This window comes from Pleurodeles waltl, chromosome 8 (genome assembly GCF_031143425.1).
Source record: "Pleurodeles waltl isolate 20211129_DDA chromosome 8, aPleWal1.hap1.20221129, whole genome shotgun sequence".
Classification (NCBI taxonomy): Eukaryota; Metazoa; Chordata; class Amphibia; order Caudata; family Salamandridae; genus Pleurodeles; species Pleurodeles waltl.
Genome location: NC_090447.1, coordinates 1,494,013,152 through 1,494,040,348, shown reverse-complemented (window position 1 = coordinate 1,494,040,348; position 27,197 = coordinate 1,494,013,152). Strand labels below are relative to the sequence as shown.

The 27,197-nt window shown below is 43.5% G+C and overlaps 1 protein-coding gene across 3 annotated transcripts in view; it reads left to right on the top strand.

Moving 5' to 3' along the window:
• The window catches only part of NDC80 (NDC80 kinetochore complex component), a 131,639-nt gene that overhangs the window by 78,248 nt on the left and 26,194 nt on the right, over nucleotides 1-27,197 (top strand). For all 3 annotated transcript variants that reach the window (XM_069202714.1, XM_069202715.1, XM_069202716.1), the window contains exons 10-12: nucleotides 1,170-1,314; nucleotides 14,744-14,949; nucleotides 18,580-18,732. In XM_069202714.1, coding sequence (XP_069058815.1) covers nucleotides 1,170-1,314; nucleotides 14,744-14,949; nucleotides 18,580-18,732 — 504 coding nt within the window. The remainder of the gene's footprint in view (nucleotides 1-1,169; nucleotides 1,315-14,743; nucleotides 14,950-18,579; nucleotides 18,733-27,197) is intronic.

Below are 27,197 nucleotides of genomic sequence, written 5' to 3'. Positions count from 1 at the left end.
CTAGCAAGGGGCTTTAGCATCCTACTCATTAGCACTACTTTCATTGTCCTGAAGAGGAGATGCTGAACTGCACCCATAGAAATATGAACCCGTGGCTTTCAGATCACACAATTTCTTGTAGTGTATGCATCAGTCCACCAGTCACACCAAATGCATCTAAAATTAGTTATTCGCCACCACCCTCAATTTTCTAGCAAAGAGGGCAGATTTTGTTTTACCCCATCGTTTATACATCTCCGTAGTCTTTCATTCAACTCACTAAAGTAGAGACACTTACGAAATATTATTTTGTCCTTATCAAATAACTGCTAGGTTTGCATATATTTTAGTTCAGGTACTTTTGACAGGTCCACTCTAAATACGCTCCTCCTACATCTTACCTGGAAACACTGTTGTTCGTGACCTATTGGGTCACGATCGCTCCTGACCAGCTGCAGCTATCAATTTCTTTAAAGTGAGTTACTGAAGCACCTTTCCCTAAAAATAAACACACAAGTGAAATCCACACCGGACTTTACCTATTTACTTCTAGTCTAGTGTAGAGTAGATAAATGTAGTTGCAGATATGAAAATTATGGTGAATAGAATAAATGCAATAGATGAAATGATAATAAACATTTGCAGCATTTTAGAGGGCGCTCCATCAGAGCTTAGGTCACGTCAGTGCTTTTTGCACAACAGTTGTTTGCTGAAGTGCTTGTAGGGTTATTTCCACTGCCTACCCCACAATTATTTTTTGGTCTCTTGGCCTTCCTGCTTAAGCAATGCACAATTAGCGTGTAGGTTTGACAGCACACGTTTCCTTAGTCTTAATCTTATTGCTCCATTTAGTTGAAAATGAGATTGTGCCATAACATAGGAGTAGAATAAAGTTACCTTTATGATAACTCCTTCTCCTAGTGTGGCTTCACCATTGCCAGCACTCTTCCACCCTCAAAAATGAAACGCCCATTTGTCTCATTTTAACAGAAGAGAGTGGTTTTTGTGGCATCCAGCATGAGGGAAGGGAGATGTGAGAATCTGGTGGGCACTCTCTATTAACAGCTGATGGAGAAGTGTCTATTCCTGACAGTATTTGGCATGGCACCTACATGTTTAATAGGGGAGAGCAGACGCACTGGGAGTAACAGGGTCACCCATAAAAGTAAATGTATCTTTGTCCATTACAGGATCGTTTGGCTGCCATGAAAAAGCAGAAAGCTTCTCTTGAAAAAGACATCCACACATATGAGACTTACTTGGCAGAATTGCGGTCCCGTTTGTCTAATTTGGAGCAGAAAGCGGAGTGCATCGCTAAAGATGTAGAGGCTGCTGGTAAGTAGGACTTACTCTCATGCTCTATAACTAACAGACATTTTAAACCACAGTGGCACAACATATAAATGAGTGAAATTAATTTATTTCAGTTAAATATGTAATTTAAAACAGTGTATGTTTATTTTGTTTGAAGACATGATGTCGTATAGTGATTTCTGGGATTGTGTCAGCACTACTTAGTAACTTTAAGAGAGACCTGAAAGAACATATATTTTTTTAAATATAGTTTTATTGGTCTAATACTGGTATACATGTGGTAATATGCTGCAGGGCGTTTCAGAAATAGTATGGATTGGCAAACATCCTTGCATGCTCCAATTTGTATGCCCCACAGCAAAGTATTAAAAATAGACATGTTTTACTTTTCTTCTGACTTAGTGATCTGTACAAAAACAACCTTCTTCCCTATCCCTTATGCTGCACATTGCACAATGTCACATTTCAAGATGGCTTTACTTGTGATTTTGTTAGTAGTAGCCTCAGCAATCCATTTGCGTACTTTGCTGCATCCCGATAGCAGAGAGACGAAATGCACCAACTCCTGTCCAGAGCCGTAAGGATTTGGGAAAGCATTTACATCTTCATGAACACAGCAAAGAATATATTATGTATTGTATACTTGGTAGTTCAGAGGGGTCAATCCTCATTCTTATTGTGAAATGTGACTCAAGCATGGTAGCCCAGCTTTGACCTATGTAGTTCTTACGCAGACCAGCACGTTCCTACCTCTGTAGATGCCCACTCTAAGCGTCTAGTCATTTGATCTCCACACAGTGCTGTCCTTCAATAAAGGTTGGATAGGTATTCTTCCAGTTAGTAACGATAGTGCGACAAGCTATTCGTAAGGCTAAGTCCATGAACTTTCCCAAAGCTTTATCACGCTTGGGCCAGCCTACAAGCCAGGAGTGTGTTTTGGACAATGTGTCTTGTGGTCTGGGTAAAGTCAGAAAGAACTCATCCCAGTAAGCCTGCAGGGTAGAGCAGGACGCATCATGTGAGGGAAGTCCGCCTGGGGTGCTTTACAACGCTTGTAGTTAGAAGCCACTTCAGGGGAGCTCCTGGGGAGCCTTTAGGTGGAAGGCAGGCTATATTCAGTATGCAGTACTGAATCTATTTGAATAAAGCATTGCTCGATATTTTATTAGGATGTGAAAGAATTCTTGCCTATTCTGTTTTGTGCAGTGGTCTAGCTAAATCACATTCTCATTGGTCCGATAGTCTAGTAGGTGCTGTGCAAAGGCGTGGTTGATCCATTCAAGTACCTGGTGCCTCCCATCATGTGTGTGGTCTGTAGTATCAAAATGGTTCAGCTCCGTATACATTCTCGTATAAATTCCATTATTTGTGCTTTAATTTGCTGATAAATAATAAACTGGGCATGTGATATGTCAAGTTTTTGTTCCAGCGTTTCAAAGACCTAAATAACACATGGATTTGTAAAATAATTTTTTGAATCCCCCCAAAGTTATGGCAAAGCTATTGCAGTTAACATGATACTCTCATAAAAGTATATTGTACCACATTAAAAACTGAATAAGCTGGTGTTAGTGATAGGGACTGTATAATGTTGGTCGGGAAGTGGATGGAAATTAGCTGATTAGACTTCATTAGTGACAAACCTCATAACTTTGTGATTGGCGGTGTAGCAGACCTCTGAACCCTGCAATCTGGTCTAAGGAGATTGACCCTTGACACATCCGTGTTAAATTGATGCAGAATCTAGGTCTAAAGGTGGGTAAATCTGTCAAATTGGACACCAAGCTAACTCAGGCATCCACCCGCACATTCCATCTCAAAAAGCTATACAAAATTGCCTTTCTTACCCCTAACAGGCATAATCTGGATAGATCTGCTTATTTAGGTTCACTGCCTGAGCCTGCAAATCTCCTCCCTCCAAAGATTATATGCAAGTCATCTCAACAACTCGGTAAGACTGATCAGTGGATGTGCTAGATTCAGTCATACAAAACCTCTAGTAGTAATCCACACAATGTTTCATCCCTAGAGCCCTTACACCCCATTCCATCAGCATAATCTAAGTACATTATAATCCAGGGTTCTATACTCCAAGCCATTTCCATTCTCTGCTCAGAACTTTCCATTTCTGATGGAGATTTCTACCTAAAGATTCCTCATCTTTAGAACAACCCCAGGGGAGATAGGCACTGCTGAGTTCAGTAAGGTGAGCGGGTCTTTTAAGGCCAGGAGATGTGGCTTCTTTGAAGATATCGGCCGTTCGCTTTTTCTTGCTTCTTTTTTTTTGCTTCTGGGGATGTAATTGTGGTCTATCGAGACCTGCTTTATGTGGTGAGGTTATTACCAAGTTACAGGGTGACATTCATGATATATATGTATATATATATATATATATATATATATATATAGTATAAAAATCCATCTTTGTTTATGCACCCTCCTCCCTGTATAGATGCCTTACACTCATCCCCAATCGGCTGCTTTTCCCTGCAGTATGATCCTGTCAGAGGGGGTAGTACCCATTTGGTCTTGACTTCATCTTTATGCAACTGTCTGCCAGTTGAACATAGAAAAATTGTCTGCTAGAGGCACGTTTGCAAATCTTTAAACATGTGGAGACTTTAAAAAGTTTAATCTTAAAGTATTTTAAAGGAGCTCAGTACAAGTGTCCCTCTCCTTGCCTCGTCTACTAATCCCATTTCGGTCTTGGGGTTTCCACCTGTCCTGAGGATACACAAATTTGTTTCTTTCAGCTGCTTCCTCTTGTTTGATGTCTGATTTTAGTTTTCAGTTTTTTTCTACCTGGATGAGGTATAGTTTGATACTCCTAGTCACTTGCCTGCAGCTAGGCTTCAGGACAGCAGCTGCCGGGATTGTGTTAATATGCCACATTACAATTAAACCATCTTTTACAATATTTATAGATGTTTTTTTCTTTGTCCTCCAAATAGTCCTGGACTGGTGTTTGAAAGTTAAATGAACCCCCTATTTTCCTGAAAAAAAATCCTTTCCCCAAATATTACCAGAGCAGAGTAGTAGATTACAGAGGCAGAGAACAATCCTTCCAAATGTATTGTGGTACACACACTTCCCTGTAGAATCATGAGTATTTACAGTCCATACTGCCCACCTCTGGGCATGTTTCATGCTGGTTGGCATTCTTCAGCAGAGAGCTGCCCTTTGTTTGGTGGGTCGGTGCTTAACATGCTGCTTTCATTTCCTCAGATCAGGTACATCCCAAGGACTCATCAGCCATCAACCGCTCCCTCTGAGACGAGCCTGTTACAGTTTCAGTGGGTGCGAGGGTGCTGATGGTATGTTAGCACTAAAATAGTAAATTAGCTGTCCCAATATCTGTGAAACCTGCCACACTGAATGTGCAAATGAAGGCCAGGCTGCACATATTTATAATTTACTTAGATTTGACTGAAAAAGAGAGCATGCCTTCCATGCCATTGTTTATTTCTTTCCTTCCTAGCAGTAATAACATTTCGCTCAGAAATGGCACTTATGGCTATGTCCATCATTTCATTAGAAGTGAATTGGCACCAAATAATGTCTTTAGTGTAATGAGATGAAATAATCTATTCAAAAGAATAGCAATGTTTGACAGCTGATTCCCACAGGGTGGTACTTCCTTACCTGGTATGCTGAGAAGGCATAGAAGATCTTCCACACGTCCTCTGCTCATGTGAACATCTTGCGTCTGAAAGAAACGTTTTACTAAAGAACAAGTTCAATGATAGAGGCCTATTAACGTGCTGGCGTGTTTTGCACCTGGGGTCCGTCAACTGAACTGCAACTGAAAACCCTACCCCTGCAACTGAGACGCGCCTATATTCCTCTCAGACCAAGCCCATTGGCTGCCAGCCCTAACTTGAAAGAATGAAAAATAAAAAGACAGGAGACCTAATCTCACTTCGCACTGGCAGATAGAAGAGCTCGGTCACTTTATTGCATTTTTGGACAGCGTAAGACACAACAAACGGGTACGGAGTTCACCTGCCTTCTATGACTACTTGCTGTTAGTCAACCAACGTTAGACTAGCGACAGGAATTTAATTACAACTCCGCCTCAAGTTGAGTCTCAAAATAAAGGAGAGCTACAGTTGAACTAAGTCTGACACAGATGGCTGCGGATGGACCTTGCCATCACATGAAAACTGACACTTTGTTAAAACTGCACAGAGATAACTGGGCCAGCACTGATATCTAAGCGCATCTGCACAGCCGAGCTTAGCTTTGTACCTTAATGAAAACTGTGGACTTTACTCTTATTTCAAGGTGTATGAATAGAAATGAGTAAGAAATTATTATGTAATTATTAATGATTTAATGATAACACGTTGCACTTTATTTGTATTCCAATGTCTTTTAACATAAATGAATAAGAAATTACTATGTAATTGATAACAGTTAACTTGCTCGTTTTCTCTTTCTCAGTTATTAATACCTTCCTTGGTTTTGTTTGTGTAATGGTTTTAGTTAGCAAATCACCTCATAAATAAACTTAACTAGTAGTCACCCCACTGGTGCTCCACAGTATATGACCCGAAAACTCTCCAGAGCAAGGCAACTCTGTCTACGAAGATCAGAACCTGTAGTACTCGAGCTGCACAATAAGGAAAAATCCCATGCACCCTCATTCACAGAATGCTACTTAAGAGTATGGAACTCTTCCACTTGAGATGCGAAGAAACCCCTCCACGACCTCCTTTACGTAAGGGGTAAAAGCACTTTTGCATGTAAAATATCTACCACCCAGACCATCGCCTGAACCATCAGGTAAAGGAACCTGGACACCGTGAATAGCTTGTTCCCCACTCATGCTTTAGTAATGCTCAAGCATTTCAAACCCTGCAACACAAACTACATGACAACAGCACATTCAAAGTGCTACAGAGGCCACAACTTGAAGAAAAATGCAATACTAGATTCTAATTAGCACTGGTGATTGAATTAGTGTTCGACATTGAAGGAGGCTTCTGACCTTCACAGCAAAACGGGCGCAGGCAGCAGATTTCCCGAAGTATTGGTCATTTCTCTTTATCATGCTTGGTTAAAATCGGGACTTTGCTTTTATTGCTATGTGTATTTGAAGATGTGTGTATATAGTCAAGCTGCTTTACCCTCAGAGCTAAAGCTGATTCATTAACTGTTCCTTGGCTCATAGCTCATTGTCCACTGCTATAATGATAAGTACATTGATATTAGCATACAAGGAGGCAGCATCCATCCTTCGCAACTGCTCATTTTGCGTGTAATCAGATGAGATTTATGTACTGCTCTGGCCGCTCATTCGTCAAGCACTGTGAGTGCTGCATGTTTCATGACCTCCCTCCATAGCAAACCACCATTTACATTGAAACTAGCGCTCTAAGTGTATGTACTCTAAATCAATGAAATCGCGCTGGTGCTCTACACACATTAGCGGTGCCTGCCCTACCAAACAGGGCGCTTTCGCTAATTAGCATGCTTAAATTAATCGGAATCCTAAATGTATGATTTCTTGCCACACGCAGCGCACTGAGACTGCTCATTGTACGATAACGGTCTCAGTGTGTACACAGAACAGTCTTGAAGGTATGTGACTTTTGTTGCACTGCGCACACACTAACAATTCCTAAATTACAAACATAACACCCATGTAAAGAAACCAGACAGTGGACGTCAGATTTGTAAAACAAAAATCATGCTTGGTTGCTATATTCTCCCTATGTTCTGGTAGAGCTCTGTGTTTTATAGTGGTGTTATCAAGTGACATTCGTGGTGCTTGTGATGCTTTAATATTGTGCCTTGTTGATACTCCCAGTAGTCAAATAAAAAAAAAATCTTTATTCGGATGAACTGCAGCCAGAGCTCGGTTAGAAAGTTACTACCAAAAAGGGCCCTTGCATCTCCATGCTGACATTTATCAGGCAGCTGAGAGCTTTGCTCATATAAACTCATAAAAGCAAAAGGTTGTATTTTGCAGGCTCAGTGCAGCTGCGGATAGTTAAATTTGACTTTCATCCAGTTAGCAACTTTGGTCATGCAAGTGATAAACTTAATTCTTGTGTTGGAGATCTTGTATGAGAGAGAGTATGAGTTGCGCGTTGGCGTAGGAGACAATGCTGATGTTTGGTGCGGGGATGACATTGACCAGAAGGATCATGTATGCGTTGAAGAAGGTGGAGCCAAGTGATGAACCTTGGGGCACTCCATAGATGAGTTTGGGGGGCTTCCGAGGAATAAGGTGCCATGCTGACAGCTTCATTGATGCCAGTCTCGTACCAAAGCCTGATGAGGATGGTGGTGTGAGTACGTCAAATGATGCAGAGAGGTCCAGGAGAATGAGGGCTTCCATGTCTCCTCTGTCAAGGATCACACGGATGCCATCATTGACGGTGATAAGTGCAGTTTCTGTACTGTGGTTGGGCCTGAATCTGGACCTCATGGCATCAAGGAGCTGTTGGTTGCTGAAGTGGTCGGTGAGTCGTTAATTGATTAGTTTCTCTAAGGCCTTTTGTGGGGTCTGGTAGGAGGGAGATGAGTCTATAGTTGAAAAGGTTGGATAGGTCAGCAGATGGCCTGAACTTTAAATATTACAGTTGAGTTGTGAATATCCCATTATTTTGTGAGGGGAGATGAGCACAATTTTGTGTTTCCATACATCATACAATTCAATATCTTCAGCAGTTGTGTAAGTTGCTAAGGAAAACTATTATGGCAAATGCTGTGACATGGTTTGTAAAAATGCTGCACTTGCCTATACATTGCCCTCTGTCAGGAAAGTCACCATTTCGAGAGGGCCATAACATGTTGTCCTAGCCTGGCTGGATGATGAGCTAAGAGAGAGCCGCAAAGTACAGAACAGAGGAACCTCTGAGAAGCATAGTACAGTTGAGTTGGATTTCAATTTGTGGAAGCCGTCAAACATACTAATAGGAAATTGCGGGACAAAGATATTTGCTTTACCTTGTGGTAGCTTATTGGATGGGCAGCTTGTAAGTAACCAGCAAATACCGCTCTCATTCAGCCCATGCAGGACGCTGTCTATCAACCAACCTGCAGAAGGGAACATATTTCTTCCTTTGCCTAAGCCTCGACTCCAGGAATCTGTGTTTGATTTCAGGTTCATCTGTTCATATCCCAACAGGTCCACTCAAGAGTCTCCTTCCTCATTGTTGCTAGTGAGTACCATTGAGTTAGGTACCAATAAACAGCTGTTATTTAGCACCAATATACTCCAAGGATAAAAGTGCTACATGTTATGTAGAGAAGAATGATACGGGCAAGGTAGATTCTTTTAACTTGAAAGGTTTTCATATCCCAGATAAAAGGATACAGATTTGCAGTTATCTGGGAGATACAAAAGCCAATGTCCAAGATATCCAAGAAGCTAATCTCTCTCTTGTACCAATGAGCCGTGCCTGTGACACAAATTGTGTAGCCTGTTGTATTCATCCTATGTACTCTCTAAGCATAACTGGACAACTTTTTTCTTTCAAAGGAACGTCCATGTCCTCAAGTCTGACTGGAGGACTGGTATGTTTTCTGCCAAGCACATACTTCTAGAAAAGACAACGTGAGAAAATAAAATCTTATACTGGATTTGCTCCAAGACCTAGTTTTCAGAAGAAAGCCTGAGACCCATATGTGGGAATACTTTGAACTCTATGCGTGTTTTACTCATAGCTGAAGTCCGATTCTTTCCCAAACTCTGCTAAAATAAAGGTAATGGGACCTTATAACTTTTACACACTCCCTAAGGCCACCTACTATCCCATAATGCAGCCTTTTCCTGCCTTGTTCCATCATAAAGCCATTTTACAACAGCCTATTTACCAACTCTTTAGTGGTGACTTTGGTCTCAATGTACAGAAATTGGACAATTACTGGACACACATCTGGGAGCCGTTGCAACATCAATATGCCTGCTATAGTGGCAGCCTGCAAGTCTGCAGATGGGGAGCCTTCAAGCAGGACTTTGTCTCCGTTAGTCTGTCTGTGTTGTGCAAATCCCGATGCAGTAGCGCATATGCTTCCACCTATCCAATTTTGTCCTTCGGGGCAGAACAAGAGCCCTGGATAGCCTATAGGATGACCTCCATGGAGGAGGAAGAGCCCTTTCCGCAACTTCCAGGAAAAGGCCCCATGCCTGCTTCCACGGGGCCACCAGCTAACACAACCTCATAAATCCATCAAGTTTGTCCCGGTTAGTCATGTTTCCAAATTGGCCCTTCACATTATGTCTATTTGTCAAAAATGTTCAGGTTGAAGTGCTAACCGGTGTAGTATGTCTCTATAGTTTCACGTTGTTACCCTGCGATTCAGACTCCAGACTGGCTTTTATACAACATAGGGAATCAAGGAGTGACGAGTTTACCAGATCAAGCAGTACATCGGAATAGGTATTTTCCCTTTAAATTTGCAGTAGTTCCCAGGGAACACCCACCTCTTATTTGTCACTGAGACAAGTTTTGGAAAACTCTGACACGAGTGTACCGATATGCGTTCTGTATTTGAGTGCTGTCCCAGCCAATGAAGGCAATTACTGCCAGGTGTGTGCCAGTTTTGTTAAGTGCAACAGTGGCAGGAAACACCTGCATCCCTCCCCTCTCTTCTGCTGTCTGTGTGTCAAAACCAGTTTGTGAAGTTTTAAGATGCAAGGTGGCCAGAGGGCAGCCCCAGCAGACCCCGAGTTAATCCAGAGACCCCAACATCCTCAGAACAGCACAGGGTCTTAGTCGCCTTACCCACTCCAGTTTATTCCCAGAAGTCAGGTTATTTATCTGCTGTGCTGCAGGGTCATCGGTATCCTGCTATCTTGTGCGACGCCACGCAACTCTGCAAAATGGGCCATAGTGCACCCCCAGTCCAGCACAGGTCTTCTTCGAGCAGTATGGGATCAGAGGCTGTTCAGTGACATGGTCTGCCTGTTAACCTGGGCTCCACCCAAGAGGTTTCAGACACAGACCAGGTCCAAGAAGATCCTCATTAGGTCAGCCTCATTGGTTGCAAGTAGGATACTGAAAACATTAGCAGGCATGGGGTTGAAGCCACGGCAAGATGTGACCACCATCTTAAAAAATGGATAAAAAGATGAGCTGACATCATGTCTGAAGGGTCTGATGCATCCAAACCTTAGTGCGTTCCAGCATGAGCCTGACAAAGGTTCATCACCAGGACAATTCTCTGGGTAGAGTGAGAAGAACAGGAGGTGTGAAAATGCCACTCTGTGTCATGCCAATGAATGGTATTTTCCCCTTTGGTACATTGAATTAATGTGTCAGATTTCTCGTACGAGCTACTTTTGGCCCACCCACACCCTGTCATGGTCTTCATGCTGCAAGAGGTAAGAGCAGGTTGGAAAAGAGGGATATTTCAGTCATACATGATCTGTTCCATAATTGACTGTGACCTTTGGCTGTACCAGGTTGCAGAAACAGACTGTACATCACTTTTGTGAATACGCTAGCTGGAATTGCTGTATTTTGTCTGGGTCTCAACCGCTGAACTTGTTCTTTCTCTTTTACTTGACTTTCCTATGTGATTGTTCGTAGGTGGCAGGACTTTTTAATATGTGGCTAGATGATTCTGTTAATTAAACCAAGCAGTGTAGTCTCCTCTCCTCTGCAATAGGTCGCTATTGACTTTCCATGTGTCACTTAAAGTCATGCCTTTTTAATGGTTTGTGCAGAAGTCTAGATTAACCTCATTTAGGGGCAGGTCTGCCAGGATGCCATTACCATTTCAGTGCAGCCCAAATGCAGACTTTGATTCACTGACAACGTGTTTGGCTGAAGTGACCACTTCAATGAAGACACACTCACTAACTCTTCTACAGGTGGACTAATGATTATAGGGTCAGAGAGCTGATTGAGGTTTGGAAAGAGGAGATTACAAAATGCTGCAAATCAACAACTTATTTGCCCAAAATTAGTGTACATACCTATTTGATGGTTGTCTGTTATATGCACAGTAAAGTAGCCATAGTGGTTAGAAGTTGATTTTTGTGTCTGAGGTCAGGTGGGAGTTTCTGTTCAGTCCTTGCCAGCCCAAATCCTCAATTTATATCTTTGTGGCTTGAAGAATAGGCTCAGCTAGTACAACACACAGAAACGCGAATGGTGAAGAATTGCTTGCCTTCAACTATAATTCTTTTGTACATATCATTTATCACATCTTATTTATTTTCTTCTTTTTTTTGCAAAAGTGCTATGTTGATCCTCCCAAACCGCATCATGGCATAAGAGCCTTTTTTAAGGTGTGGATTCAGATATTGGCCAAATTGATTGTTACACCACTTGACATGCTCTTCCAGCCGGAGCTCTTTGTAGGGTGTTTGAGCAGAGCTAGGGTATTAAATCAGGCTGTGGGAAGGATTGCCTCCTTACCCGTACCCTGCTGGTTCTAGAAAATCCATACAAGTACTCCAGTGGATCCTCCATTGGTGAGTTCACCCCTCAAGACGGCTGATGGTAAATTAATCTCCTGCTCCATAGTCTCTTTTATGTAACGTTTTACTCAAGGCTCGGTTCTCTTTTTATGGTCATTGGAAAATATACTTGTATGCCATTCTCAAGGGGGTTGTTCTGATGATTTCAAGTGAGCTCATAAGAAAACATACACATCTTAATCATCATCATGAATTGTTTACACCCCTGGACACTGCTATGAAAAGATTTGATTTGCAGTGTATCACGTTTGAGTTGTTTAATAAAGTTGTTTCTTGTTTTAGCTGTAGTAATATAAATGTTCCTAAAACTAGTGGTACTAAATCTATTTCTAGCTCAGACACCACTTCTATTGTGACCAGCCTTGAGATTAGTACAAGTATTTTAATAGTAGTACAACCAATGGTACTACCTGTTGGACCTGGCTTTTTGACAGGGTCATCCCCAAACTTTTTGCCTCCTTCCTCCTATTTTTCTGACCTGTTGTTGTTGGCTTTTGACCTCTGGGCACTTTACCACTGCTAACCAGTGCTAAAGTGCATATGCTCTCTGTGTAAATGGTACTATTGATTGGTTTATCCATGATTGGCTATTTAATTTACTGATAAGTCCCTAGTAGAGTGCACTATATGTGCCTAGGGTCTGTAGATTAAATGCTGCTAGTGGGCCCGCAGCACTAGTTGTGCCACCCACTTCAGTAGCCCCTTAACCTTGTCTCAGGCCTGCCAGTTTCACTGCCACTTCGACTTGGCATTTACAAATACTTGCCAAGCCTAGAACTCCCCTTTTTCTACATATAAGTCATCCCTAATGTGTGCCCTAGGTAACCCCTAGAGCAGGGTGCTGTGTAAGTAAAAGGCAGGACATGTACCTGTGTAGTTATATGTCCTGGTAGTGTAAAACTCCTAAATTCGTTTTTACACTACTGTGAGGCCTGCTCCCTTCATAGGCTAACATTGGGGCTGCCCTCATACACTGTTGAAGTGGCAGCTGCTGATCTGAAAGGAGCAGGAAGGTCATATTTAGTATGGCCAGAATGGTAATACAAAATCCTGCTGACTGGTGAAGTCGGATTTAATATTACTATTCTAGAAATGCCACTTTTAGAAAGTGAGCATTTCTTTGCACTAAAATCTTGTTGTGCCCTTCAATCCACGTCTGGCTAGGTTTAGTTGACAGCTCCTTGTGCATTCACTCAGACACACCCCAAACACAGGGTACTCAGCCTCACTTGAATACATCTGCATTTTGAATGGGTCTTCCTGGGCTGGGAGGGTGGAGGGCCTGCCCTCACACAAAGGACTGCCACACCCCCTACTGGGACTCTGGCAGACAGGATTGAACTGAAAGGGGACTTGGTGCATTTCTTAGACACCCTTTGAAGTCCCCCCCACTTCAAAGGCGCAACTTAGTATAAAACAGGGCATCAGCCCTACCTCATCAGACACTTGCTGGAGAAGAAACCTGAACCAGAAACTACATCCTGCCAAGAAGAACTGCCTGGCTGCTCAAAGGACTCACCTGTCTGCTTTTCTACAAAGGACTGCTGCCTTGCTGTTGGCCTGCTGCCTTTCTGAACTCTTGTCTGGTTGTGAAAGTGCTCTCCAAAGGCTTGGATAGAGCTTGCCTCCTGTTCCTTGAATTCTCAGGACCAAAAAGACTTCTCTTTTTCACTTGGACGCTCCGTGTGCCGAAATTTTCGACGCACAGCTTGTTCCGCGGCAAGAAACACGCCGCACACCGACGCTGATCGACGCGACTCCTTTGGGACGATCGAAACTTTGACGCACGGCCTCGCAAGGACAACGCCGCCCAACTTCCAAGGAGAAATCGACGCGACGCCTGCTGTGAGATCGAAACTTTGACGCACGGCCTCGCAAGGACAACGCCGCCCGACCTCTAGAGGAGAAATCGACGCGACGCCTGCCGTGAGATCGTAATTTCGACGCGCAGACCGACGCGCAGCCGGAAAACAAGCTGGAAAATCCACGCACAGACCCGGGACATCTGGTAATCCCCGCGATCCACAGAAAGAGACTGTCCGCGTGCCGGAAAACGACGCCCGACTCCCCGCGTGAAAAATAACGACGCAAGTCCGTGTGTGCTGGGGAGAAATCGACGCACACACCCTTTTTCCACGCCTCTCTTCTTCTGTGGCCCTCTGAGGAGATTTTCCGCTCCAAACCAGGTACTTTGTGCTGAAAGATACTTTTTTTGCTTTTTAAAGACTTAAGACATTCTTATATCACTTTCCAGTGATATCTTTACAAATTCATGTTGCATCTTTAATCGTTTTGACCTGCAAATACCCAGATAAATATTATATATTTTTCTAAACACTGTGTGGTGTATTTTTGTGGTGTTATATTATGGTATTGTATGATTTATTGCACAAATGCTTTACACATTGCCTTCTAAGTTAAGCCTGACTGCTCGTGCCAAGCTACCAGAGGGTGGGCACAGGCTGATTTTGGATTGTGTGTGACCTACCCTGACTAGAGTGAGGGTTCTTGCTTGGACAGAGGGCAACCTGACTGCCAAACAAAAACCCAATTTCTAACACTACCATACTAGAATACTTATAGCTGGGATTGGTGAAGATAAAGGATTGATGCAGTGCTAAACCCACTGGTGTGTCCTAGAGACCATATACAGCAAAATGTATTTATTGTGGCTTCATATAACACAGAAAAGACACAGTAGGTAACAATGCTTTACTTGGGGGACAGTGCAGACCATAACAAAGTAAGGCCCCCATTTACAAGAAACAGGGGTGCAAGACACCAGTTACAAGGTGGGGCATGCAAAACAAATCTGAGGACCAGTTAATGGTGCATATGTTGTGTACTGTGACGGAGTAGATCGGAAAACACAGGGGATGGGGAACACAATATACAAAACATACAGAAATAGTTGTAGACGTCACATTACTGAAAAGGAAGGACTTGGCCTGACCAAGCCATCACTCAGGTGAGATGACTTAGAAGAATGCCTGTCTTTGTTTTATACAGAATTGGAGTTTGAAGCAATGAAAGGAGAGGACGCGCGCCTTAAGAACATTCTGGAAAATCAGAAATATTCAGTGGCAGACATTGAGCGGATCAAGTATGAGCAGAATGAGCTGCAGCAAACTATCAACAATCACACTAAGCAGCTGGATGACGACAGAAAACATTTGTGGAATGAGGAGCTGCGATTTGCCAAAATCAGAGAAAGCGTAAGTAAACCCATTCTCTGTGGTTACATAATTTGCACAAAATAGTAGCCCCATGCACCGGGTACAGGGATGTTTTTGTACCCCTTTACTCAAATACCAGTCCTTGTTTCATAAAAAAGCTCAACTCTAAGCGATCTTGTCAGCTGATGGTTTTATCTTAACTGGTGATTTACTATCTATGGACTTTGCATCTTACTCATGTCTTTGCTGCAGTGAATTACTCCAACGTGCCACTGCTGTTTGTTCCTATTTCTATGACATCCTTCCAGATTACAGATGGACCTGGAGAAAGCCTCACTAGTCTTGTGTGTGCCACCCCCCCACACAAAGGATCTGTGATGCTTCAATTCCTGTTTTTTTCTTTATAAGAGGATGGATCAACATTTCATACTCTTGTGTGTCTTGTTCTTGCATTCATTTTTCTCCTTTTTCGCTGTAACACTTTCTAACCCCTTCTACCTGGTACAGAATATCAGCTTTAATGAAGTAGCATAAATCAGGTTAAGAGCACATATAACTCTACAATCACTGCCTACTGTATTTGCCCAGCTGTCAGCCAATTCCTGTGTTTTGTTTGCTCATCTTTCAAATGATGTGCTGAACTTTGGGATATCACTGACTAAATGGTCTCAGTCCCACAGCTCATTATAGGCTTGTCAATTTAGCATCTTTAAAAAACATTAGATTTGTCCCAAACATTCCTCGTCTGAGATCATATATTTGAGCTCAAATCGCCCAACAACTATTTAAAGTAAAACATGCTTAAACCCTAGCTTGGTCAGGAATCCCTCGCTCGTCATTGTGAAATATCAATAAGTATTTTACATCAAACTCAAACCGATTGCTGTAACATCTATAACATATATACATTTTGCAATGGTCATGCCTTCATAGGTGCTCCAATATTACAGTCATTGTAACTACTTTTCCTGTGAGCTTTGTGCACTGTGATAACTCGACACAGCTCACACCAAGACTGTGACCATTTCTGCCACAGCACTTTCTCCGAGGCCATTCCTGAGGTCATTTAATTTGCTGAAAGTGGATTTTCCTACTTGTTTTTAGTTCTTAATTTGTAAAAAAAAAGGAAAAAAGTGCCAGGGCCCTGGTCAGGAGGCCACCGCAGCTTGCACTGCCCAGTGCCTTTTCCAGGGTTGCCAGTGACAGCACCTACACAACTATTAACCATCACTCTGCTGCAAGTGTGACAATTCAGGCTGTTCGAGGTCCCCAAAGATAAAAGAATGGATTGGGCGGCAGGTATTAGTTATTTTTATTGTATATTGAATTAATAAACAATTGTTGATCTGCTCATCTATAAATTACACAAGCAGCACCACCATGTGGCAGTTGTCATAAGTGCCAGTGTTGACAATTAAGTTCCGGTGCCAAGCACCAGAGACCACCGGATCAAATTAAGCACTGCCTATTTTGTAGTGCCATGGAGAGGTGTTCTTCATTTGCTTCATTTATTAGAAAGTTTGCTGCAAGGCTTCAAATTAAGGTGGTTTCCATTGAAGTGACAACTAATAGACCTGGCGATTCTGACCCTGGCAGTGCATAATGTGACTCATTGCTGCCATTTGATGCTTCTACCACACACCTTTGACATCAGAGTAGCTTTCACTAGTTGGGCTGTGATAGTCTCTTGAAGAACATAAACCTTTGTATTGCATCAAAATGAGGTGGGATTTGAGTGTCTTCAAATTCTGAAGCGAGCTGATGAGAACTTGTTTTAGGGTTTGCTAACAATGCCCATTATCACCAAAGCAGAAATAGCGAATGGTGGGGGTGGAGGGAGGGCACTTTGCTGATGAACTCAGCAGGTTGATATCATCCACCCAATAGAGGAGCTGCATCTGGAGTTTGTGGTCAAAGTACTTTTCATATACGAACATGTCATACAAACCTCCGTACCACCTGGAACAAGCATAAATGTGGCTTCTTTTGCTTCAGAGAATTTCTCCATAAAGGGTACGTTTGGACGCTTTCAGGTTTGAATGGGTTTCCTGCTCCATTACCTGCTTCCTCCAGTATCCGTTCTGGCAAAGATTGTCAGAAAGAACATAGTGCACTGGATTGGTCATTGTCAGGAACATGCGGTTATCATAGTGATCAAGTTTGCATCTGATGTTCTTTAAAGGCCTAGTAAAATAAAAGGTGAATGTGCACCTCCTTAATTTTCTAAAATGATTCTGACGTCACATGGCTCAGAAACAGTTGAGATTGGTCCTGAATACCTGTTCTGATAGTGAGGTCCAGAGTGCAAGCCATCTGGAGTACCCACTATCTCAGGTGCCCACCCTTGCAGCGACAGGCTTCCCTCTAGAAAGAACCCTCCCATTCTACGTGATAGTATCCTACCTCGCGCAAATAATCGTATCTTGTAAACGATCATACATAATGTTTCAGGGCCAATGCTCACTGTTAAGTGATTCAGTGCTCTTCAGCTTAGTTTGCCTTTTACAAGAAACCTCAAGGCAATTCATTATGGCCCATGAACGGTCCTAAATACAGAAATTTAAAAAGAAGATAGTTACAGTCCTGGCCAAATTAAAACAAATATAAAACATTTATAAAATTATACAAATACTACTAAATTCATGCCTTTTTCAGAAGTGAGTCTCTAAAATAAGAAACTGAAAGCCAGTAGCCCACTAAACCCAGTAAGCCCATCTGGAGATTCCACCCACAGAGCAGTCAATTTAATTTGCCGACATGGTCAACAGTTAGGGTAGTGTTGGATGGTGCGATATTGGGGATGTATTGGATTGGCGCACCCAAGAGAACAACCTGCACTCGGGGCCCTCTGGCTTGTGGCCCAAGACAGCAGTGATGGCCATCGGCTGATCTGCTACATCTACTGAGGCAGGCTCATTGTGGTTACGTCAAATTTTCTTAGTGGGGCATAATCCTAAAGTATGAGACCAAGCCCATGTTGTTGGGGATAACACATGAAAATACAAAAGGGACAAGAGCACTTGTGGGGTCTGCACAAAAGAAACAAAATATGCACTATTTTTGCAAAGTTGGGCCTTGACCTCAGTCTCTTGAACACAGTACCCTCATGCTGGAGCACTGTCAAAAAGTGCCCTCCACCTTCCATCTGATTTTTAGTGGCTACTTCCCTGTGTTGGAGCGAAAATCTGGTGAAAACCTGAAGTTTCCTTCTCAATGTGACCATAAATGCTAGAGTTTTGATATGGTTTGTAAAGTACACATTCTCCTATCTTTTCCTGGTGTCACAAGAGGATATCCGTAATTTGGGCCAATTCCGATCTCTCAGTGAATCCCACTTGCACATCGGGAAAAGGGGAAAGAGAGTTAAGCTGTGGAGGAAAAGACTTTGAGCCAAAAGACTGATGTCAGATTTCTAGTCTGTCCTTGTGACAAGCCTGTCCATTGCATATGGCTCTTGATTGTCTTCGGAACACTTCAGATCACTATTGTAGAGCTAAGCGGGACATGCAGCATGGGTGAATGACGGGCCTTTGGTACAGAATGGCCCGAAGGAATGAAATAGAAGAAATCAATTGAGAAAGGTGTTTCACTGATGTTTTGAGTTTGATTCAAAAGTTATGAGATTTAATTGCAATTCTTTCCCATTATAATGATTTCTTTCCACTGCAGATTGAAGCCCAGCTAATAGAATATCATAAAGTGGCTCGCAAGCTAAAGTTAATCCCTTCATCAGCAGAAAATGCAAGTGGTCACAATTTCCAGATTGAATTTCATCCAAACAGTGACGCAACTTGTCTCACTCAGTACCGAACTAGCATCATTGTAAGTATTATCGAGTTTGTCTCAATGTAAATCTGAGTGTGAAATGAAAAAGATGAAATGTTCACAATTAAAATATTTAATTATATTTGGTGATCTATATTATTATAATAATGTTTAGTTCCTGACAGTTGCATCTTACAGTGGAACTTTCGAAAGCAGAAAATATCTTGAGCATCTCTAAAAAAAAAAAAAAAAAAACACAATTCTACATATATAAATAATTTCAAGTAGGAGAGGAGGGTGCTTCTGATAGGAGGTTTCCCTTGATTTTTCTGCTGTGTGCTTCTTTTGCAGATTGTGGTTAGTCATCTGGATTACACCTTCTGAGTTTGGCTGCAAAAAGATGTAGTAGGTTGTTTCCTCCCAGGCATGCTGATGTGGATTGCCTTCACGTTGGGACGGTGATGGGTAACTTTCACAAAATCACCTCCTGTCTGGTTTGTGATAGCTGAATAGTCTCAAGCCTCCATTTGCAACCGCCTGAAGAACCCGTCCGATCCCCAAAGAGTCTTTGATAAGGGGTAATTGGTGCCAATGAGGGTCTGAATAGCATAACCTGGAAACGATTTCCATTCCTCCTTCTAATTATCTTCCTTCCTCCTGTTATTGGATCATGCCATTTCTCTTTTGTCTTAATTGTAATTACATTTAAATTGAATTGGACATTTTTAGCATGCACACCACATTCATGTTGGCCTTATGTATCAGGATTTTTTTTCTAAACCCTCGGCTACACCAGCCACCCATTAGTTATTTACCTTTCGTTGTCTTTAGACGTCACCACTGAGTTCTGACTGGCGTTGGTGACAGGTAACAGATAGGTTTGCTTTTTGAAGACAATGAGGTTATGGAATGGTACCTTTTGAAATCTGATCTTTCCTTCTACAAACACTCACACTTCAATATATTAGGACATTTTGGGAATCCATTTAGTGATGTTGTTGGGGTGACTCGTGCTTTTGGCTAGACTTTGTCAGACTCAACAAGGTACCAACATCCATCCATACACCCGCTATGATTTGGTTCTGAAGTTTAGCCCTACTCCTCCAGTACACAGTCCCCTCCATTGACATACATGATGCTTATCTTGAAATCTATACATCCTGCCCATAAGGATCCAAGGCAGACGCTTTATACCTGTAAATTAACCAGTTTGGCTTTGCTTTATGAAGGCTGATTTGCATATGGCTGGGTCCAAACTGGGGTGGCATGGTGAGCAAAAGAACGATGGATTAAACCCAGATCTGTGACTGGGGGTGAGTGTTTGCATTGTTCAGCACTCCACCCATCATCCTTTTGTACTGCTAAAGTTGCCCTAAGTGGGAAAGGTATGCCCAGACGTGGGTCCCATGCTCCCTGTGCCACTGAATTCAAACTAGCCTGGCTGATGAAGGGTGATACCATGAAACCGGTCCCAGGATGCCTGTTTCCGGTCCAGGGATGACCTGGCCTGGCAGTTCGGGCTGGACTGTTCCCATGAGGAACAGGGTCAAGACTGATTTGCATATGGCTGGGTTCAAACTGGGGTGGCATGGTGAGCAAAAGAACGATGGATTAAACCCAGATCTGGATTGGGGGCGGGTGTGTGCATTGTTCAGCACTCCAGCCATCATCCTTTTGTACTGCTAAAGTTGCCCTAAGTGGGAAAGGTATGCCCAGACGTGGGTCCCATGCTCACTGTGCCACTGGATTCAAACTAGGCTGGCTGATGAAGGGTGATAACCTAATAAAGGGTCCCAGGATGCTTGTTTCCGGTCCAGGGAGGACCTGGCCTGGCAGTTCGGGCTGGACTGTTCACATAAGGAACAGGGTCAAGACTGATTTGCATATGGCTGGATCCAAACTGGGGTGGCATGCTGAGCAAAAGACTATGGATTAAACCCAGATCTGTGACTGGGGGTGAGTGTTTGCATTGTTCAGCACTTCATCCATCATCCTTTTGTGGTACAGAACTAAGAGGCATAACTATTAGGCCAATAGTGGGGCTTAACATAGCCCTTTAAACATTTTGCCCACCGCTGTGGCTGATGCTTGTGTTGTACCAGTTGTTTGTCTGGCATCTCCTCATGCATCCTGTAGCTAACATGCAGTCTCTATAGTTCTGTTCTGGAGTTACAGACCATCCTGACTCCCAGGGCACTGTAGCTTGTTCCGGGTTCTAATCCATGCTCTTCATTGTTGTCAAGAGAATAGAAGACTTGGGCAAGGAATCTGGTTTGGTACATATTCTTTCCTGTTGAGGGACTGGTTTTCAGTCATTGAAAGCTTTTCCAATTTCCAATTTTCGGTTTGGGTAGTGCATTTGCTGTATTAGGTTCTGCCCCTTATCTGAGTGTTTATATGTACTAAAGTGATGGCTCTGGTAGTGTACCCTCTAAAATGTACTGGAATGTCAATAATTTCTTAGTCGATAGGCAGCCCCAACATTTTCATTAGGAATTTATAGAGCACCTGGGAATGCTGCAATCTGTTTGACATGAGTTTCAAATAAAACCAGGAAAGTCATTTAAACTGTTTCATATCTGAGATATCGGGTCACCAGCCTCTGATAGATACATCAGTGGGAGAGGCTGTCCCTGCATCTGCTGTTTGTCCATATATGTCCCATCTTGCTGCAGTATGTAATATATAAAGGTCTACATAAGATGTAAATGTTGTAACTGTTTCTTGTGAGATCGTCTACTTAAGAGTCTTGCTTTTGTTCTGCATGTTTTTTTTCTGAGTGTAAGCCAGGAATTGAATTAGTAACTTGTGGGAGAGCAGGGTTTGAACTCCCCAAAACACAGTGATCTAGTTTCTTTTAAGAAAAGCAGGTTTCCAAGAAAGAATCCTAGCCTTAAACCTAGTAGCCCAAGCTTAAAGTGACAAGCTTCTTTCAGAGGAGATGCTTGTAGAGTATTTTAGCATCACCAAAACAACATTAAAGTAAAAAAAAAACAATCATTCTGATTACCACAACAATTTTCGAAATGGAAAAAATGTAATGTGTAAAGTGAAAGCAAAGCAATTAAATTGTTAAAGGAGTAAGGGCAGAAGGCAACAAACTGTCCATAAAAAGCAACTGGGATATTCAAAAGTTAGTTATTCTAGGAGAATGTTTTTCAAAGCTGCCACTATGGGAAGCAGTGCTTTTATTTCTAATCGTTAAAACCCTCCAGAAAACGATCTGAAAAACAGTTCAGTTTTTAGACTGAACCCACCGTCAGAGCATCGCAGAACACTCTCCACTCATGAAGCACCTCCATTTCCAGATCATTGTCACCCCTAAGTCCACTTTCCGTGGCACCCTCATCTACAGGCCGCCCAGCCCCCACCCAACCTTCAGCAACTCCATCGTCACATCATATCTCCCCACGCACTCGTCTCGCCAAACTACTTTCTCGTCGACGACCTCAACTACCATATCGACAACTGCAATGACCACAACACCTTTTCCCTGCTCGAGAACCTTGCCACAGTAGGCCTCAAGCAACTAGTCACATCGCCAACTCATATCGCTGGACACACACTCACCCCATTTTCTCTGCCAGCTACAACATCCCTGTCAACCACACCTCCCCGCTACACAGGACTGACCACCACTGCATCCATTTCTCCATCACTACACCTACCATCCACCTCCACACCCTCCGCTCACCACATAGGAAATGGAACCAGATCACTAAGGAACAGCTCACCAACACCATCAGCAAAACACCTGTTCACCTCGCCACAGATGCAAACATCTCAGCACGGAACTTCCACCTATGGATCTCTGAATGCGCCAACAGCCTAGCGCCGCTTCGAACGACCTCAGACACACAACCCCAGGAAACCCAGCTGGTTCTCCCCGCACTCCAGGAATCCAGGTGCACCTGAAGACGGCTAGAAAAAAGATGCAGAAACAGTAAGTCTCCCTGGAAGTCCTCGTGGCCTTCAAATCCGATGTCAAATCCCAACAGCACCTCATCAGATGAACTAGGAAAGCCACACTGCAGGACCGTATTGGCGCCACCACACACAACACCAAAGAGCTTTTTGCTGTGGTGAAAGAGTTCTTCAAACCCCAGTCAGAATTGGCAAACATCCCTCCATCTCAGGACCTCTGGGACGGAGTAGCCACCGTCTTCCATCGAAAAATCAAGGACATCTATGATCACTTCGGACCCCAAGACCCTCCAGCCTCACCAACAACCCTCCAGTTCGGATCCTCCGAACCTTCACAGATCCTGCACTGCTGGACTACCCTCACTATGGACGAGACCTGCTCCATCATGAGCACCATCCACTCCGGATCCCCTGCTGATCCCTGTCCTTACCACATTTTCAACAAAGCCAACACCTCCATCACACCCGAGCTCTGCCACCCTCTTAACTGCTCCATGGAGATAGCTACCTTCCCCGAGGACTGGAAGCACGCTGAGATCCATCTGCTCCTTAATAAACCTACGACGACCCCCTGGACCTCAAGAACCACAACCCCATCCCTCTGCTGCCTTTCCCAGCCAGGTTCATCAAAAAGGCTATTAACGCACAGCTCCGCAAACACATTGAGGATAACAACTTCCTGGACATCTCCTAATAATGCTTCAGGAGCATCCACACCACGGAGACCACCCTCCTCGCTGCTACAGATGACAGCCACTCGCTCCTTGACTGTGGCCAAACAGCAGCCCTCATCCTACTGGACCTATCGACCGCCTTCAACACGGTTTCCCATCACATCCTCTGCTCCAGGCTCCATGTAGCTGGCATCTCCGTAAAGGCCGGCAGAACACAGAGAGTCAGACTTCCTCCATACCTGTCATAACCTACGAGATCAGCTGCGGAGTACCCCAGGGCTCCTGCTAGAGCCCCACACTCTTCAACATTTACATGACCCTGTTCATGTGCATCGCCAGGAAGCATGGATTGAACATCATTTCCTATGCCGAAAACCCTACAACCGCCAAGAAGAATTTCCACAACAGGATGGAAGCCGTCGCTGCCTAGATGAAGGAGAGCTGCCCCAAGCTGAACTCTAACAAGACCAAGATCCTCATCCTGGGACCCTCCACATGAGCCGAGGGTGACTCCTGGTGGCCTGCAAATCTCGGCACCCCAAGCCCAGCCCTGCCCCAACAAACCACGCATTCAACCTTGGCTTTATCCTGGATTCATTGCTCACCATAACCCCCCCCCCTAAGTCAACTCTGTTGCATCCTCCTTGGTTGACCCACTCCCACTTCTTCAGAAGTTCTTCAAATCGATCCCAAACGACTGCCGCAAGACGGTAACCCATATGTTGGTCACTGGCAGACTCGACTATGGCAACGCCCTGTACGCTGTCACCACCCAGAAGAACCTGAAGAAACTACAGCACATTCATAACGCCTCTGCCAGACTCATCCATGCTGTCCCCCGCCGCAAACACATCACCAGATACCTAAGAGACCTCCACTGGCTCCCTGTTGAGAAAAGGCTCAACTTCAAACTCCTCGTTCACACATACAAAGCTCTCCATGACCTAGGACCCACCTACCTCAACCACCGCATCACCTTCTACTCCCCCGCCAGACCTCCGCTCCGCTCAACATGCACTAGCCACTGTACCCTGCATACTGAAGACCTCGGCTGGAGGAAGATCCTTTGCCTACCTCACGGCAAAGAGCTGGAACACCTTGCCTCTTCACCTCAGGCAGTCACCATCGCTACCTCAATTCAGGAAGGACCTTAAGGCCTGGCTCTTCAACTGAAGCCCAGAGGACCAACCCCCACCCCAGGGCCTTAAGACCCTTACGGGTGAGTAGTGCGTTCTACAAATTCTGATTGATTGATTGAGAGCTTGGATCCAAGGAAGAGAGGGATCCATGGCCTCAGTTCTCTACCAGACAGACAACAACCATATTTATTTTCCTTCTTCTTCTTAGTGTGTCCTTTAAGTCAAAAGTAGTAGGTTGAAGGCCTTTCTTCTCTACTCACTAAGTTCCCCACCTTGGTCCTTACAGTGTTTCAGCATTCATCTGACCTATGGAAAAAACAACCCCAGAAATTAGCAGTGTACCAGGTTGGTGGTGTTACAGCACAACCTCTGGGTTGTCTTTTAAAATGAGGTGTATACCTCTCTCCACCAGTGGAAAAAACTACTCAAACTGATGTGAATTTTACTTTGGTTTCAGTGGCAGGCCCAAACTACAGCTTTGCTTTCACATAACCAAGAAAACTTACCGCACCTGTCTGGTTTTGTTGTGACGTATTGCTCCCCTCCTCTTGTGCTTCACTTACATTTTTCACATAAGTGCCATTTAATGTTTGTGTAGTTAAACAATCCTGTCGTCTTGACAGGGTCTTCCAGCAGAACAGTTGCCTCAAATGAACCTTTGATGAGAATTGTTTTCTTCTAGTCCAGTCATCTGCAAAGCTTATTTGTTGTCACTGAAGCAGGAGAGAGCCTTAAAGATCGGATTTATGTGGCTGCCATGAATTATGTAGATATGAAATAAGTGTCTAAACGTCATATTCATGACAATTTTAAATCCATTTCGTAATATTTAGCCTATATCAAAGCCAGGTTGTAGGGGTATGTATTCTATACATAGACTAGGCCAATTCAAATGGTAAAGTCTCCGTCCGCATGTGCAGTAAATTGCATTTCTTAAATCTATTGCAGTAAACATCCCAGCTATTCACTTGTCACGTCTCATTTCTATGTATTCTATATATACACACCATTTTTGCTCCAAGGCATTATTTAGAAGGTGACTTGGATGTTAAACGTTTCAAAAAGATTTCTTTTCAGATGTACTTCCTGCAAACGTGACCCGCAGCAGGCCAGGTAGCAATGACAGAACTTATACCATGTTTTTAATTTCACCCACATGGTGTAAACTTGCTGCAGCTCATGTGACATCTGACCTTTTGGCCACTCGTGCAATTCCTGTGCTGCTCCACCATGGCCTTACTGCAAAGAGCTATTTTTCAGCTGAGGTTAACTAAATACTCACCGTGTTTTAGAGATCATAGCACATGCCCTAGGTGGTGTTTCACAGTGTCCACAGGCCCAAATGTGCCAGCAGGTTGGATCCATGAAAGAAAAACAGTCCAGAAGAATTTGCGAAAAGGCAAATTGTCCTACACTAAAGTCTCATGTTTTAGTCAAAACATTATGTAACCACCAGCATATGCCGAAGTGAATGCAAGATTGCATCCTGGGGATGAAATATCAATATTCCTATGCATAGACCCCTTCTCTCAGATTAATGGATTGCCCATGCTAGATTGTAAAGTACCCAGAGCACTTTTTGTACAGAACCAACTTAGGTGATCACATATGAAATCAGCTAATTTCTGATAGAGACTTCTAGCCACAGATTCCTTACCTTATGAATATTCCCCAGGCATCAGTCTGGATCCGAACACTTTTGAGCAGTACCTCTGCGTGTCGGTAGGCGGCACCCTGTGATTCTGCACTGATGCTGTTCCGCTCCAGAAGTGACGTGCAGAGCCTAAATAAGTGCCGCTCCTAAGGCTGTCTGCGTCCGTAGATGCAGAACCCTACTAGCATATCAGTTGTGAGCAGTGTGCTAATTCCTAGACTTTTGATCTTACTAATAGATAGTGTCCTGTCACAGAATGGGAAGGGTCGATGAGGAATCTGCGGCTACATTGAGTGTCTACCAGAAAGAGCATTACCAACAGTAAATAAGTTGTTCTTCTTATACTTCAGCCACGGATTCCTCAACGTTTGAGTAGATACCAAAGCATCATCTATAAGATGGTGAGTCTGTGAGTTCACTCAACCAGAAAGTCCTGCAGGACCTATTGGGCAAAATGCCCCTCTCGGTGACTGTCGAGACAGTAGTGCTTTGTGAACGTAGGGAGGGAAGCCAACGTAACCGCCTGGTGAGTCCAATCACAGAACAGTGAGGGTGGGAGAGTCATTTAGAAATCTGCAGCTAAAGTGCCTCTACCAGAAAGAGCATTACCAAAGGCAAGTAACTTGTCCTTCCTGTGGATACCACTCACTGGCTTTATTAGGCATGTCCGTGTTTTCACTACCCTTTTGTGTTTGCTAAAGGAGCTCATTTTAACCCAAATATTAGACTGCTTTGTTCCTTCAAGAGTATAATCAGAAAACATTCTTAGACAACTTTTGCACCTGGGCTGTATCTTGCATACTAGAGTTACTTGGACCATAGCATTCCTCGACCTCTTATACACTCTAGGATGCTTTAAATTGTATACTATTCATATACTTCCATGGACCAGTGCCTGCACTATTGTGTCCAAAGCGGTGTTAGTGGCCTTTCTGTGACGCTTCTGCAGTGCACCCTCTCAGGGATACTTTCTGCTAATATTAGTCTTTCATACTCTAGAAGAAGAGGGGGCTCGAATGTAAGTGAAACGAGTGCTAGTTACTACAGGTGTAATAACTTCTGAGAATACTGTTTTCCTTAGTCCTTCATCTGGTCTACCAGCGTTCTGATTGAGTGCCTTCACGTATGCAA